At 54.5% G+C, this 16,032-nt stretch overlaps 1 protein-coding gene across 3 annotated transcripts in view; it reads right to left on the bottom strand.

Moving 5' to 3' along the window:
• LOC143151736 (irregular chiasm C-roughest protein) overlaps positions 1 to 14,451 on the bottom strand; it is a 185,800-nt gene extending 171,349 nt beyond the window's left edge. For all 3 annotated transcript variants that reach the window (XM_076321155.1, XM_076321157.1, XM_076321158.1), the window contains exon 1: positions 14,263 to 14,451. In XM_076321155.1, coding sequence (XP_076177270.1) covers positions 14,263 to 14,378 — 116 coding nt within the window. In that variant the 5' untranslated portion in view covers positions 14,379 to 14,451. The remainder of the gene's footprint in view (positions 1 to 14,262) is intronic.
• Between the last annotated feature and the right edge of the window lie 1,581 nt (positions 14,452 to 16,032).

Genomic DNA, 16,032 nt, shown 5'->3' with positions numbered 1-16,032 from the left:
CCGCTTGATATATCGTCGCTGTAGAAAATTCCCTCGAAACGGAAAGTGAGAACGCCGATGCAAAATGAAACGACGAAAGGGAAAGCGGCGACGTTTGCGTATTTTTCACCGTTCAGGTGCAAAGGATGTTTCGTCACCGGAATATTCGGGAGGATCGATCCTGTCGAGGAAACGAAGAACCGAAACGTCGCGATTTAATTTTGCGCGTTCGTAGCCGGGCCACCGGGTCGCACGTGCCCCGGAACAAACGAACGTCGTTAAATATGTAGCTACGATACGAAACTCTATTGACTTTGGCATTAATTCGTGGCCCGGCGAGTAAATAAAATATTTAAACGCGGGATCGTTTTATTCCGTCGCGAGAGCAACCGTTTCGAATTAGTCGAGGGTGTCGTTGATTTATTCTTCGGTCGGTTTCGATTCCGCTGTTTCGATCGGACGATATACGAAAAAGGCACGAAATCACCGGGTTTAGCGTTCGAAGCTCCGTTGCGAAAGATACGAACGTGTTCGTCGAGAGCCAGCAGCTCGAAACAGGTGCGCGTTGCGCAACGAAACTGGTGGCCACCAAACGGAAGAAACACCGTGTCTTTCGTACCGTTTCCTCGTTCGATGTTGAAATCGAGCAGGAAAAAAGATACGGATCGTCGACGATTTGCAGGAGGTTCGTATTCTTGCGCGACAACGACCGGTGGCTCGATATTGGAGAGTATTCGCGAGCGATTCCTCGCCGAAAGCGTCGGGAATGGCCACCGCGAGGAACGGGCAGCCTCCGATGGTGGAGAGCTTCGCGATCTTAAGCTCCCTGAGACGGAAACGCGAACCGAAGGTAAGACGCTTAAACAGTACCATTTATCGTTGCAGCCGGAAGGAAGTAAAAAAGTAGACGCTTAAACGGTCGCCATTTATCGTCCCGCAAAAGAGGAATAGTTACTTCGGCCCGGTATACTTTAAACAATCCAACGAGCCGCCAGCTCCGCGCGCGGCCACTTTTTCTGCCCGACTTTCCGGTAATTGCCGACCGGCCCTGAGCAACTTTCGCGCGACGTCGTTATTTTCCACGAACGCCCCGGCCACCGTGGTTCACGGCCTTATCGATGATTACGATTGAGTCACGGGAGGGAAACGACGCGACGCCGCCACCGCTGCGACCAACTTCGAAACAATTTACACAAGGGTAACTTCTTACCCGAGAGGTCCAAAGGGGGTGGTGGCCAACCGGTGGACACGCTTCCCCGAGAGTTTAATCGCTCGAGGCTTTTACGACCGCTTACTTCTACACGCGCTCGCGAATCGCGTTTCGTTTTTACTCTACGCTCGAAGAAACGATACTATCGGCCGGTTGAACCCGCGTTGAAAAGAATCTACGGTGAACGGTTCGCGATTAAGCTACTCCGAAATCGTGATCGAAGTTTCAAGGCGACGGGGAACGTTTGCGAAACCGCGAGTCGAAAGGATACTCGTCGTCGACACGGATGGAAATTTCGCGAGACGTTTCGCGGTACAATTCGCACCGGATAATTCTATTTTCTGTCGACGGAGAAGGCTGGCGAATTTTAATTAAAATTCGAGAAAACCTTCCGGTAAAAAGTTCCGCGAGAAATCACCGATCGAAGCGCGACGTCTGCGTCGGGGCGTCTCGAAAAACCAAAGACCGTTTCGCAGTCGATCGATGATTCCGCTAGAGACGGGGGAAAAAGTGAAAAAAGTGAAAAAAGTGAAAAAGAGAAGGCCACCGAAATCGGTTGGAAAAAGTTGAGGCGCTCGGCCCGATCGAGCGGCGCTGTTCGGAAAACGAAGGTGATGTATTTTAAATCGAGCGGAGGAATATTCGCGAGGATATTTATTAGGAAAATAAAAAGGATATTTTCGCTTTATCCCGTCGATTTACCGTCCGGGGGTTCGAAAATGGGCACGCGCGATTTTATTCCGTCGATCGTTCCGCGTTCGGCAACGCTCTTTTTCAACGTCGATGCATATTCGGCTCGGAATAATAAATATCGTCGCTCGGACGGTGTCGGGGATACACGGCCGGCAATTAGAACGAACTCGATCGACGAATCGACTTTTAAACGTTCCGCCGTGTCCGTGACGAGATTAGCGGTCGCCCCGACGAAGATGTCCGACGCGTTGTTCGCGATTGCGGATTTCGGTACGCGGGAGCTACGCAATCTCCGTTTCGACGAACGGAAAGTCAATAATCTAATTCGGTGTTAGCGGCTAATTGCGAATAGGTCGATCCGCGCGAAAGCCGCGCCGCGCCGCGATTACGACGTTCCTCGCGTTCCGATTTAATGGGGTATTACACGGCCGATGGACGTACCGCTCGGAACGGTTCCGCACCGCGTTTTGTATCCGCTCGATCGTGTCGCAGAAACCGAAACGGAGCGGAGCCGTGCAAAAACCGTTTGTTCTTCGGTTTACGATTAATTCGGTGTCAACCTCCCCCACACCACCCGGGCTGGTCCACCGACGGACGGAAGCTGCCGCAAGAGGAAACTATATCGGGGGCTATTTTACATTCCGTATTTCCCGGTTCGTTATTTATGCAAACCGCCGGAATATACGATGAGAAAATGTATGCTTATGCAAATACCCCGTACAAACATTTATTTATGTTTCGGGGGTACCCTTAACCTTTAACCACCTTGTTATTCGCTCCTATCCGTGTCCCGACCTCGTTCTCGTCGCCCGCTACAGGCGAATCGCGCGCTCGGTCAAGAGGTTACCCGCTCGGAAAGCGAAAACGATCGGTTTCCCGAAGATCGATGCTCCGTGGATCTCCCGTCGACGTCTCATTTCGAAACGGCGAAGAACGCGTCGGCGAGTACATGGTCTCGAAGCTTCGATCCGCTTCGAAAGGAGAAAGAAATCTTCGATTCGACCGGACGTCTCTCGAACGAGGTCGTCGTTCGCCGAAAATTCGTTGGGGCGATTCAACGATAGACGCGCACTTTCCACGTGCAAAAATACTTGGAATCCGCGGTTGCGGTGCGATTAATTTTCAAAAGGACCGTGAATATTTTACGGCCTCGAGCCGGTACAGCCCCTTTAATCGCCCGCGAAAGACTCACCTCTCGCGGTCCGTTGATCGTTTCCGATTAATTTCGGGCGTTTAACGCGCGTTACCGATTACGCCGCAACGTTTACGAGTCGAAACGATTACCGATATGTTAAACACCAATGACGAGAAACACGAAATAACGCGGAAAATTGAACCGAGCGACCCTTCGAGCGGATATTGACGCAAATCCGCGCAATTGCCGTGACATCGCTGGGAAAATCACTGCCGCTGGTACGACGTAATAACGTTATTGTTATCGAACATTGTAATTATAGAGAGCGAATCGTGTAAAGTGACGCGATTTTCAAAGTCGGAGAACACGCGCTGGCTGGAAAAAACGGCGAGCACCGGTTTCTCGAGCGTTCGATCTTTTTTGTTTTTCTTTTTCGTTCTTTTTTCGCGCTCGATATCCTCGCGATAACCGTGCCCGCTCCGATCGACGAACCTTCGAGGTTCTGTCGAGGAAAGTACGATCGATTCGTTATCGATTCGGGTTCGTTCGACAACGAAGCCGCCGCGGAAAAGCGATCGATTCATCGAGGATGGTACACGTTTCCATTCACCGTGATTTTTTCCTCGAGTGGTTACGTCTAGGCAAACTCGTCGCGACAATTGCAAGCTTGCGATTTCGCGAGCTCCGGCTCGCCCACGGGTTTCCCCAACGATAAAGCGAGTTTCTCGTGGATGGAGCATCCTCGTGTCTAACTCGCAATTAGCGTCTTCTAATGACGACGGCTCGCAGGGAGGCCACTGTGCGCGTAACCGTTTCTCTCCGGCGTTTACCGTTCCGTGAAAAAAGGCAAGACCACCCGTACACGTACACGCGAACCAACGTAGAAACACACGCGCGCGTGTGTGTTTGCACGCCCGGTCGTTTCGTTTAATTATTACCGTTCTCTTTCCAGCGAGCCGGCAAGAAATCGTGCAACGACGAACGCGAAAGCGATTCTATTTTTCGCCTCATCGGGAAACGACGCGAACGAAATCGTTTCGTTATTATTTACGGGGACAGCGGCGGCGGCGGCGGCGGCGGCGGTGGCGGTGGCGGTGAAAGAGGCCGTGGTTGGACGTAGGAAAAAAAAAATAGAAAAAATAGAAGGAGAAAAAAAATAATAAAATACGAGCACGTGCGAACGCGGTCGGGAAAAAACCGCGGCGAGCTTTCGTCGGGCGCGTTAATTAAAACAATGCTTACGAGATAATTAATTTGCGGGCGAATAAAGTGATGGACGAGCGCGCGGGGGCCGTGCCGCGTTGCGCCGTTTCGGCGTTCGCGCGCGATACGCGCACTGCAATGGGAAATACGGACCGCCAACCCCGAGAATATTTCGCGTTTGTAAATTAATCGATTACAATTAATTGTTTTTCGCTCGGACGAAGCGTTCGCGGCGGAAGAGCGTTATTTTTTTTTTACCTTTTATTTTTCTTTTTTTTTTTTCATTCACCGCGCGCCAAAAGGAATCCATGACCAGTGTCCCGTCGCGACAAATGGAACTCGTTCGAGCGTAATAACGATAAAAAAAAAAAAAGAACGCGGCGAGCGCACGCAGAAACGCAGAAATTAATAAACATAAACGCGGCGACGTTAAACCGATATTAAACGCGGAGGAACGAAACGGAGAGAGACCCGGAGCGAGAGGGAGAGAAAGAAGCAGCAACGATACGCGAACAGCGAGCGTGCTCTCGTACCGCTTAATTAGACCCGCACCGGCCTTAATTGTGAAATTAATCGACGTTAATTTTATCCACGGCTGGTGGGCTTTGCCCGCGCTTTCGTTACCACCGTTTCTTTTACTCTCGTCGAATTTCTGTAATCGCAGGAACGAGCTGGAACACCGCGACCGCGAAAGATCGACTCGGTGCTTCTCCGCGCGAAACAGCTTTCCTCTCTGCTGAAACGCGAGTACGTGGCCCCCCCTGACCCTCTGGCACCGATTTTGAATTACGCGTAGGTCGATCCGCGCCGATCCGAGGAACGACGATCGCGTCTCGACGAAATCGAACCTCTCGGGTAGGAAAGTTTTCCTCTCGGCGGGGAGGAAATCGAGTTACCGCCCCCGTGGTCGAGCGGGCAGCGTTCGATGACTTTCGACCGAGCAGGACGACGCCGGAACCTCGATTTATAAGTTCACGGAGGGCCAGAATATTTGCATCTCGTTCCGAGGCGAAGCCCCGTCGTCGCGTTGAATTTTCCTCGATTTATGCAAATCCTGGCCGCCGGTTGCGTAAGAAGGGAAGGCGAAACGCCGCTACCCGCCCCCGATGTTTCTCCTTTGACCGACTCATCGGCAAACGTTGCCCGGGTCGTCGCCACGAGCGAATCGGCGTTCGATCGATTCCCGTCCGTTCGGTGAATCGATATCGTCGAGTATCGAGAACGAGGGAAAACGGTGAGAGCCGTGTAGGGCGATTCTTTGCGGGAAAGTGTATCGAAAACGCGAAGGAAAATTTCTCGATACGAGCGTTCCTTCGGAGGAGAATCGACGAAATACGTATCCGTGGGACGGGGAGGAGCGAGGTAACCGATTCGGGCCGATTCCTCGCGAGAAAGTGAATAAAAAATGCGATGCGAGTTTTCTCGCGACGAGCTCTCCTTTCGGAGAAAATCGACGGTGAAAATTCTCGGGGCACGCGCGCGCCGTTTAATGCGCGTCCGATCGTTGCTGGCCGTTTCCACTCGCGTCGGTGCTCGAAGACGTTGACAGTGGTATTGTCCGCTAGCATCCACTCGGAACGAGTCGAACCGAATGGTATTTACACTGCATCGTTTCCGAGACGATCGCCGCAAGTAGAAATAGTCGTCCGTGGTCGGACGAGCCGGCCGACTCCGCGTCGGACGAATATTCCAACTCGATTTCCTCGCGAGGGAAAGGTCGTATCGAAAAGTTGCATCGACCCTTTTCGATTCGTTTTTCCGCAAGGAATCGCCCTGCGGGGATCCTCGTCGTCTCGGAATCGCTCGTTCCTCTCCGGTCGCTGTTACCGCGATGCCCGACTCGTCCAACGATGCCCGTGGCCGCGCGTTTTTTCGCGAGCTCGATCGCAAAGATCCACGACGACGACGACTACTGCGCGAGGAACGCGCGACTCGAAGGAAGCGATCGTTGAAGCCGTAAGCGACGGAGGTGTCGGCGGTGCGGAAATTTATAGAGGGAGCGCGTAAAACAAAACGACTCTCTTCCGGCGGGAGTCGTCTTATCGCGCGAACGAGCATCGACCTCGAATCTCGATATCCCTCGGGGCGAACGCCCGAGGGTTCCCGTCGTCGATCTTTCGTCGCGATTTATCCGTACCGCGGAATGCTAATTTTATCCCGTGGAACGCTAATTTTATCCCGTGAAACGGTCCTCTCGTCGATCTCGGGGCCCGATTCCTTTGACAGCCGCGCGTCGCGGTGGTCCCCGTGTATCCGCGCCGGTACCAAAAATTAATTTTCTTTCGTTCCGCGAGGAACCACCTGTTACACGGCCGCCACGTCCGACGTGCCCGGCGACTTCCAACGCGCGCGTAAAATAACTCGTTTCGACGCCCGGGAGCCCCCTCTCTCTTCTCGGGGAGTTCGAACTCGGCCCTGTCGAAACGTCTAAATTAACCCTACGTACCGCGGCTGGTTTTCGCCCCCTCGTCGACCTCCGATTCAATTTCCATCGTGGATTAACCCGCGATCGAAAACCCCCGTGGATCGCGGCCAGAGAGAGAGAGAGAGGAAGAACGGACCCCGTGTACTCGTCGACCCTCTCCGAGCGTCTCGACGCGGAAACGACCGTGTAGACCACGACCCTCTTCTCGCACCCAACGCGCTTTAACCTATCCACGGTCGCGACACCCCGCGGCCTTTTCGCGCCCACCACTTTTTATCTCGTTCGCGCGAGATAGCGTCGCCGAGCTGACTCCCGGCGACGACCCTCGACTTCCAGTTCGCGGCTCGATTTATCGATGGAAATTCCCGCGGTAGCTACGGCAACGGTTGTCGTCGCGGAAGAATAACTGCCCGAAGAATTGGAAGAAGCGAGCGTCTACATTGCACAAGGAACGCGCGTTCTCTTCTCCGCGTGGCGTCGCGTCTCTTCGACCAACACGAGAGATCTCGAGATCGCGACCCCGATCGCCGACCGGAAGAGATAAATTTAAACACGCGAAAATAGTTGTTCCCTGCGAGGAACCGAGCCATCTCGAAAAACGTATCTCGCGATTTATTCGCGAGCCATCGCCTCGTTCGTCTATTCGCGTTCGTTTGGAATTACTCGGAACGAGATCGAGGTTCGACGCTTCCGTGCTTTTTACTCGACCCGTATATTTCGGGCACGAGCTTTCGAGAGGACGATTCGTCGTCGGTTTTCGCGAACGTGTCAATCGAGACGTCGGTCGATACTCGAAATTCTAATTTCTCCCGGTGAATCGTCTATCGGTGCATTCGCACGGTTCGTCGGGACTCGGAATTCGTCGATCGAGACGAGAAGACTGTCGTCGATCTTCCGAGTGTCTCGAAACGAGTCTAAACTCTACCGGTAATACGCGTCGCGTCGGCGGACGTCGTCTTCGAACCTTCTTATTAACACGGAGAACGAGTCGCGGGAGAAGATCGATTTCCATGGGGTTACGGACGATTTTGCAACCGGATCGAGCGTCGTGGAAACGCGCGGACGTTTCCCGCTTCGGTGAGCCTAGAGACCGAGACGAGGAATTACGCGGGTCGACTTTGTTCGATGACTTTCGATTCTCCATCGACGCCTTGATTCATCGCGTTACACCCGACGGACGCCTTACACACACCGGGTGCTGCTCTCGAGCCGACCAGGGGGCCGAATTTTATTTACTTTTAGGGAATCGATCGACCACGGGAGACGAAGGAGAACCGAGAGACTCGGGGGAAACCGGGGCTGCCAACGAGAGAGTTACGCGAACCGTGTGCTCGCTGCCCCCCGAGTACCGGCTTCTCGTTTCTACCCGCCTCGCTATATCATCGTCCGTTTCCTTCGGGGCCGTGAATTTACGCCGACAAATCGGCCCGAAAGATCGCCACGATTCTCTCTCTCCCTCTACCTCTCTCTATCTCTCTCCTCTCTCTCTCTTTTGCAGCGCGGGCGTTTCACGGTTCGCCGCCTCTTCGACTCTCCGCCCGCTCCGAAATTACTATAATATAACGTTCGCTCGAACGCGCCCGTCTTTGTCGATGTTTTCGACAGTCGCGTCCATCTAGCCCGTTCTCTCCCTCTTCGCCTCGTTTTCCCTCCCCCGTTGCTGGTTTCTTCGCGTTCGAAATATCCGACGACGCGGGGATCGCGAGCTCGCGAGAGACATCGATCGTTAACGCGTACCCGACGTTTCTCGAGAAGCTTCGAACGCGATCACCGAAACCGAACTTTTACCATCCGAATGGGCGCGAGTCCAATTAACCCTTTCCCTCGAATCTCGCGTGCCAAGAAGTTCAACGCGTCCTGTCGTGCAAATACGCCCCTCCCGAAACCGGAAAGTTCCGAGACCGCTTTGATCCTTCGAACGGAACCTTTTTCTCGATGCGGATAAACGTTTCGTTGGAAATATTAGCCTTGCAGCGTTAATTGGGCATTCGACCGCGGACGAAATTTCCGGACGAAAATTACAACTGTGTTTCGGCTTTCGAACGTATTCAAAGGTTTCTCTTCAATGGAAGTTTCTCGGGGAACGGGGGAGGTTGCTCGATAATCGAGAGCCATCGGTCCTCGAAACGATCGAATCGGTTGCCTCGAGAGGGCGACAGTTTGCGCGGAATGCTCGCGGTTTAGAATTTTCCTCTCATATGGATCGTAACGCGGATGGAGTACCGCGTACGTTCAAGGAAACATCCGTAACCCTGAGATCTCGGGAAAGAAATAACCTTGACCAGCCTGGTTACCCTTCGAATCGAGCAACTTCGTCCTGGAAAGTTTCCGTTGGAGTGTCCTATTTCTCGCGACGCACCTCGTTACGGAACTCGAGTCGTCTCGGTACGAAGCGAGTACGTTCGTACGTAGGTACGTGCTTTAAAGATCGAAAGGCGTTGGAAAGTTTCGAAGGACACCGTTCGCACCGCCTCGATTCGTTAAGCTCGGTACACGAAAGTCGCTCCAAATGGATTTACAGGTATAAATTCCGAGAAAGGGCAACGCGGTACCCGAGAGGAGGAATTTAACCGAGCGACGGGTTCGAGTATCGGAAATCATTTCGAACGAAACGCGATCGCTCGCGAATAAATGGCACCGGTGAGTGGTTAACGTAATTTCGCGCTGTCTCCCGAACGAAACGAACGAAACGAACGAAAGTTGGCCAACGAAGGCGGCGAGGAGGGAACGAGGGGAACGGAGTTGGAAGAACTTTTGTCCGACGCGTTCCGCAGCTTCGCCCTCCGAAAACTGATTTTTCTTTCGCTCGATCGACTTCCCCGATGGAATCCGCGCGCTCGCGGTTCCAAACTTTCGTTAGATTGTTTCCGGGAGGGTATCGCTCGAATCCTGTGCATAATTCGCGCCGAGCTCGAGGCGCGTTTCGTTACGTCTCGTCCATCCGATCGGACGTAAATGCTTCCGAACGGGGATGCAGGAACGAGAGGGACGGATGAGAGAGAGGGAGAGAGGAGGGAGGGTCGTTGGGTGGTCGTAGTTGGCGTATTTCGATCCTCCCACCGACGAGGGAAAACGTGCGCGAGTACGCGGCCGCGTGTCTGTACGCAACGCGCGAACCCGAATTAAAGGAGCGTTAATAACGCTCGGCGCTGTAACTCGTAGTTTCGGAGCGGAAGAGAAAGGGACGGAGGCGGAGCGGTGAGCTCGACCCTTCCGTTTCTCCCGGTTCGGTCGGGGAAAACTTTCTTCCTCGATTCGTTCCTCTTTTTGTAGCTTTTCACGGCTCGCCGGCGCGCGCCAGGGGCGCGATAAAAACCAGCCCACGAAATAAGAAGACAGCGGCTCGTCTCGCTCCCGAAGCAAAAATTGCCACGGCACCGTATTACCGTTAGCTTTACGAGGACGCGCGCTTCTTTACGATTTCAGCCGCTCCCCGAGAAGGAGAACCGTACCCTCGCGAGGCTCGCTCCGCGCGGACCACGAGGACAGGGTCGTTCGCCTTCTTTCCGCGGGCTTTTACGGCGAAACGGAGCTCGGCTGCCAAATGGGGGGATAATTTCGCGGGAACCGGGTCGGAAGATCCGACGTTGGGATACACACCGAGATGCGCGCGTTTCCTATTTTCCTCGTGTTTTATTAGGAGAAACTCGCAACGCCCCGCGAACGCAGACCGACCTTTTTTCTCTCGCCCGACCCTGGAACCGGAGACACCGACGACGATCCCGCAGAGTCTCGTTTGCGAAGAGCTCTCCATCGAATCCGCGGTAGGGGAAATAAAAGGATTATTTTCGATTTGAAATTGCTACCGCCAACTCGGTTCGGTGCGCGGCGAGGCGAGGCGATTTCGAGCTCCCGTGGTATCTCGTTCCTCGCGATCGTATTCAGAGGGGCGGGACGAACGGAACGCCACCGACGCGCCACTTTCGCGAAACGAGGGGATATCCAAGTTCGAATTTTCAGACCCGAGACGGGTCTTTGTTGGCCGTTAAAATGTCGCGGTAATATCCCATTCCCCCTTTCGCGTATTCGCCGTGTTCGTTTCAGTTTGTTCTACCCTCTCCCACCCTCTCTCTCTCCGCTTCGATTTTTTTTTTTACTCCTTTTTTGTAATTCCATTCGAAATAGGAAACAATTCGCCGCGGGCGATTCGGATCGTACTCGATTGAAAATGAAAATATTGATGCGCGAGCGCGCCGACGCTTCCGCGTGGTATCGTCCATACCCCGATGCGATGCGTATCGTTTGCCCGCGTTGATTTTCGCGTAAAACACGACGCCACCGCATTATTCTCGCAACGCGTTCAAGCTACGACCCCCTTTCGAGAATTTCTCGCCCGAAAAACGATGCCGCGGACATCATTTTCGAAACTGGTAACGAGCGAACAATGCGCGAGCGAAACGCGCGTGTCCATTTACCCGTTGATATTCCACGGAAACGAACGACGATCCGTTAATTAACGACTTACGTGCGACGCGCTCCCGGTCGTAGAAAAAATATTCGGCTCGACGATCCGTCGAGATTTATGAATCGTCGCGCACGATTCGACCGCTCCATTCTCCTCGCTGTCGCGAAATACGGTTTACGCGCGTATCGCGTATTCGCGGATGATACGTTTCGGTGAATATTTCGAGTTTTACGCGCGACGAAACTTTTTTCCGCGAACAATCGTCGGTTACCGTCTTCCGATGTCGTTGGAAATATTCTTTCGGGATTTCCTCGACGAGCTGTCCACCGTGGAGGGCCAAATTCGATCCACTTGCGACGAAGTAACGTAAAGTGCGAAGCGAACGAGATTTACAATTTTGCGGAAGAAAAAATCGCGAAGGAACCTCCTCGAGAACGAATCGATTCCAGGTCCCGTAGAAGGCAACAACCTTCCGCGTGAAAACGCGGAAAGCGATTCAACGGGACGCGAGGCAGAGAATTCGGTGACTCGTGGAGAAATGAAAAATTTCCCTCTTCCCCTGGTTTATTTATTTTTTTGTTTTGTTTCTTTTTCTATCGTCGCAACGCGAAACAATACGCGCTTTCCAAGATAGAGCGGAGAGGCACGGCTAATGCGGCGGAGAGCGCGTCGGTAAAATTGCCGGTCGCGAAAATTGGGTTATGTTCGTTCGTTCGTACGTTCGTACGTTCGTACGTTCGTTCGTACTTTCGTACGTTTTCGCGGACGAGTCGAGGGTACCGGGTTATCGGTACGGGGAGAATCTTCTCCGCAACGGCGCGATTAAACCCGTAGGTTTCTGAAACGCGAACGCGAGCGCTTCGACCGTTTCGAGTGTGTAGGCATGCATGCGCGCACACGTTCGAACGAACGGAAAGGGGTAGAGAGAAAAAAAAAAGAAATAGCGGGGAACCGAGAAAACGGAGAAGGGGACAATGACAGAGAGGGAGAAACCGAGAGAGAAAAGCAGAGTACGCGTAACGAAGGAGTTAAAACCGCGGTTACATCTTCTCTGACGTTATTTCACGTCGCGTCATGGAAAATGTAGCCGCGGTGAGCCAATTAAAATACACGCTCGGATTACGAGACACGAGGTCACGAGGATTTCGAGCATTAGGGAAATGCGCCACGCAGAGGACGCATTGACATTCGCGGCCCCGCGTAAAAACGGCGAACCGTACCCGTAGAGGAGGAACACCGGAGCCCGTCTGCTCGGCCCGTGTTGCTTTTGTTCCGAAAATTATTCCCGGCTTGCCGCCGCTTTTTCGACGCCCTCCTCTAATCCTGTATCTTTAAGGCGAGATTACAGAGAGCCCTCGTTCAAGCGTCGTTTAATATCGCGCGGAACGCTCCGGAATTAAAATTTGACCCGCTCCGAACCCCTTTGACGTCTCGAGAATACAGAAATGCTTCTGCGTACGCGGGCCCATTGTTTCCGTCGGTCTTTGCGACCCGCCGGAGCGCGAAAAAGACCAGAATTTCCATCGCGAAACGAAATCTCACCTCCCTCCCCGGGATTCGTTATCGAAGCGACGTACTAGTATTCCTCCGCACGCGAGTCTCTCCGTCGCTCGTTTTCGATATCGGATCGAATCGATCCTCCGTCGAGAATCGGTGAGATTTCGATCGCTCCCGACCATCGGTGGCTACCTTCGACGTTTCGTCACGCGAAAGTTTCGCGACGATTGTCAACTTCCCCGCCGGGACGTGGCGTATCATCGGCGAAGAAAGCGCGTTCAATTGCCGCGCGACGATTCGATCGTCGTTTCCTTTCGCGAACCGCGCGGTGAAAAAAATTCTTGCCGAGGGAAACTTCGTCGAAGCGTCGTCGCGCGATTTCGAGCGACGACGAACGAGACGGATACCTTTACTCGACGCAGCGTTCGCGTAATATCCGATCGTACCACCGTCGGGAGGAAAACTGCAAAGTCGCAAACTCGGAAAGAGAAACGACGAGGAGGCGAGTTTCCTTCGCGACTGGGAACGTAGATTCGATCCTCGATTAACTCGTCCCCCTCGAGCCAAGTCTCGGCCACCGAAAGACTCGGTAAACTTCTTCGATGCATGCAAATACTTTAACAATCGCCGGGATAGGATTTACAGCGAAGGAACGAAACGTTTTAATTTTCTCCTCCGAATCGAAAGCTACGTAGACGGTTTCGGGAAGAACCGATCCGGTGGAGCTCGAGGTTCTCGACGCCTCGATGTCCTCCTACGGTCCGCGCGCGTCGCGCTCGCGTTGGGAAAATCCGTTGGAATCGTTTTCGACAAATCCTTTTCCTCGTTAATTATGTGCCGCGCATTAACGTGGCCATTAATCACCGAGCGACGATCCAAAGCACGTCTCGCCGTCGGCGTATCCGAGCAGGGGAGCAGGGGACCCGGTACGTACAACGTTTTCATATCGACCGCGTAAATTTCTTCGCGGGCTAATGGCATTAAATTCCCTCGCGCGCCATTTAATTCCCGCCTATCCAGCGCGCCTATTCGGCCGGCCGAGATCGATACTTTAACGATGCGTGCCTTACATTTATCTCGGCGCTGTCTCCGTTCTGGAATCACCGAAAGCCCAATCCCTACGGCACGGTGCGTACTCCGGCTCGAAGTCACGTATCGCGACAACCGTGGAATATCGATCCCCCGCGGTGAATAATTTAAGACTCGCGGCACGGACACCGCCGAACGCCGGAAATCGTCGCAGGATAACACCGCGTTCGCGCGTATTTTCACCCCGCAACCCACCCGACCGCCCACCCACCCCCTCTCGGCCCTGAGGAGCGCCGCGACGCGAGCCGACGCGACGCGGCGCCGATTTCGAAACGCCACCGTCGCCTCGCGGCACCACCGACGACGGTTCTCCTCTTTTAAACTTTTTCCCTTTTTCCGCCTCGCGTCGCCTCGCGTCGCCTCGCGTCGCCTCGCCTCGCCTCGCCTCGCCTCGCGTGCTGGCCTGCTTTTTCTCAACCACGCCAGGCGTTAACACGTGCACGTAAACACGCGGACCACCGGTGGTTCGTTGCTCCGACTTTTCTACACCCACACGCGCAACCCCGAAGGGTGCGGATCACGGAAATCGTACGCGTAGCCGCGAGTACGTAACGCGAACGCTCGACGAGAACTCATCGGGATACGCGGGTTTACGTAAAATGCGTGAAACGATTCTCGAGACTCACCCGATCGTATCGCCTCGTTTCCGCTCCGTGCCCGCAAGATCCGTGTTATCCCTCGACGAAGAACGTCGCGCGAAAACAGTGAAATCCATCGTGTCGGCGACAAGGAATCCGTGCATCGTCACTGCTAATCAACCGAACCCACTATACCAACATTGCTCAGCGAGCCACGATCGACGTAAACAGCCGCACCGGGTGCTAACCCGGACACTGGAATATATATATATATATATATATATATATATGTGTATACTATATTTAATAATCCCGCGATGGACGCGTACGGTCGCGTCCCAGCAGGCCCGCGCACCGTCTTCGTTCACCGGACGATCTCGCACGGGAAACTGTCACGCGTGTGCAATATTCAGTCACCACCGGGCACCACTTCCCCGTTATCACTCACTCTCGAGCTGGACGTGTGGCACTGTTCGCGTATTCGGCGCAGTTGGTCACTTCCCCGCGACGTAATCCCGGCGATCCATCCGCCGAATACCGAGGACAGACTCTTTTATCCACTATCACTGCGACGACATCGTCCCGAGAGCAGACAGCACCCACTATCTCATCGGCGAGGACGACGCACGAGGCTCACGACTGTCAGGAGGAAGCGATCGGGAGGGTGTCGAGCAGCCTCGACGATCTTCGTCCGGCAGCGTGCAGCATCACGTCATTCGTCGATCGGTGCACACGGGCTTACGCACTCGCGCGTACTTCCTTGTCCCACGGGAAGAGGAACACGGAAACGGCGAACGCCGTCGGTGAAGGGAAAAAAAAGAAGCACGTTCTCCGCCGCGTACCGTAACACCCGTACGAACGAGGAACGGGACACGCGCGCAAGCCGGCCGAAAAGCGGCGCGAAGAGGGGGATCGATCGCGCGCGAGTTTCACGCGCCTTCGCGGCCCCTTACCGAATATCTATCGTTTTACGAGCGTAGGACGTCCGACTGACGAGCGCGAGCGAGCCTGACGCTTGATCACCCGACATCCGACTCGCGCGAGAGTTGATACGAAACTAGTGGCGAGTTCTCCGTCGAGCGTACTTGCATCCCCACCACCGGCGCGCAGCGCTCCCCCACCGGCCGGCCTCGCGTAGGGCACACGCGCCCCTTACCCCCTCCTTCTAATGGGCACGCACCGAGCTACCCGGAGCGTGACACACGCTCACGCTTCTGGTGGGGGCTACGGTCGCGTGGCGAGCTGCTCTCGCGGTGGGGGAACGGAGGACGAGGGGGGAGCCACGAGAGATCCGTACGTACGTACGCGGTACGAGGGACGCAGGGAAGGGAGCCGAGACTCGGTGCTGTTCGCGCATGCGCCTCCTTCTCCTGCGGGAATGCATCCTCGTGAAATGTTCGGTAAGCACGTATAATACGTACGGACGTAAGTACGGGTTAACGAAGGCCGCGGGTGCGGAGACCTCTACGGTATACGCCACCCGACGACCCGCTATCCGGATTAACGAGATTCGTTGAAAGATTGCGTCGTGTGTAACGACCGACCGACCGACCGACCGACCGACCGACCAACCGACCGACCGACCGACCTGTCGACCACCCCACCCCGCTCCGAGTTTTCGAACGAGCCGCCTCGCGGTTCGCGCGGTATCGAGAAACGACCCCGATCGACGCCGCGACGCCTCGTGTCGCCTCGCGTCGCGTCGCGTCGCGTCGCGTCGATTCGAGGACGCGTTAACGAGCTCCGGAGACGTCGAAGTTGGAGGACGCGCGCGGGGGCTTGGCAGCGAGCCGTAGCGTCTGCTCGGACGTCTCGGGA

The sequence above is a fragment of the Ptiloglossa arizonensis genome, chromosome 9 (assembly GCF_051014685.1).
Source record: "Ptiloglossa arizonensis isolate GNS036 chromosome 9, iyPtiAriz1_principal, whole genome shotgun sequence".
Classification (NCBI taxonomy): Eukaryota; Metazoa; Arthropoda; class Insecta; order Hymenoptera; family Colletidae; genus Ptiloglossa; species Ptiloglossa arizonensis.
This window is presented reverse-complemented; position numbering and strand designations above follow the sequence as displayed.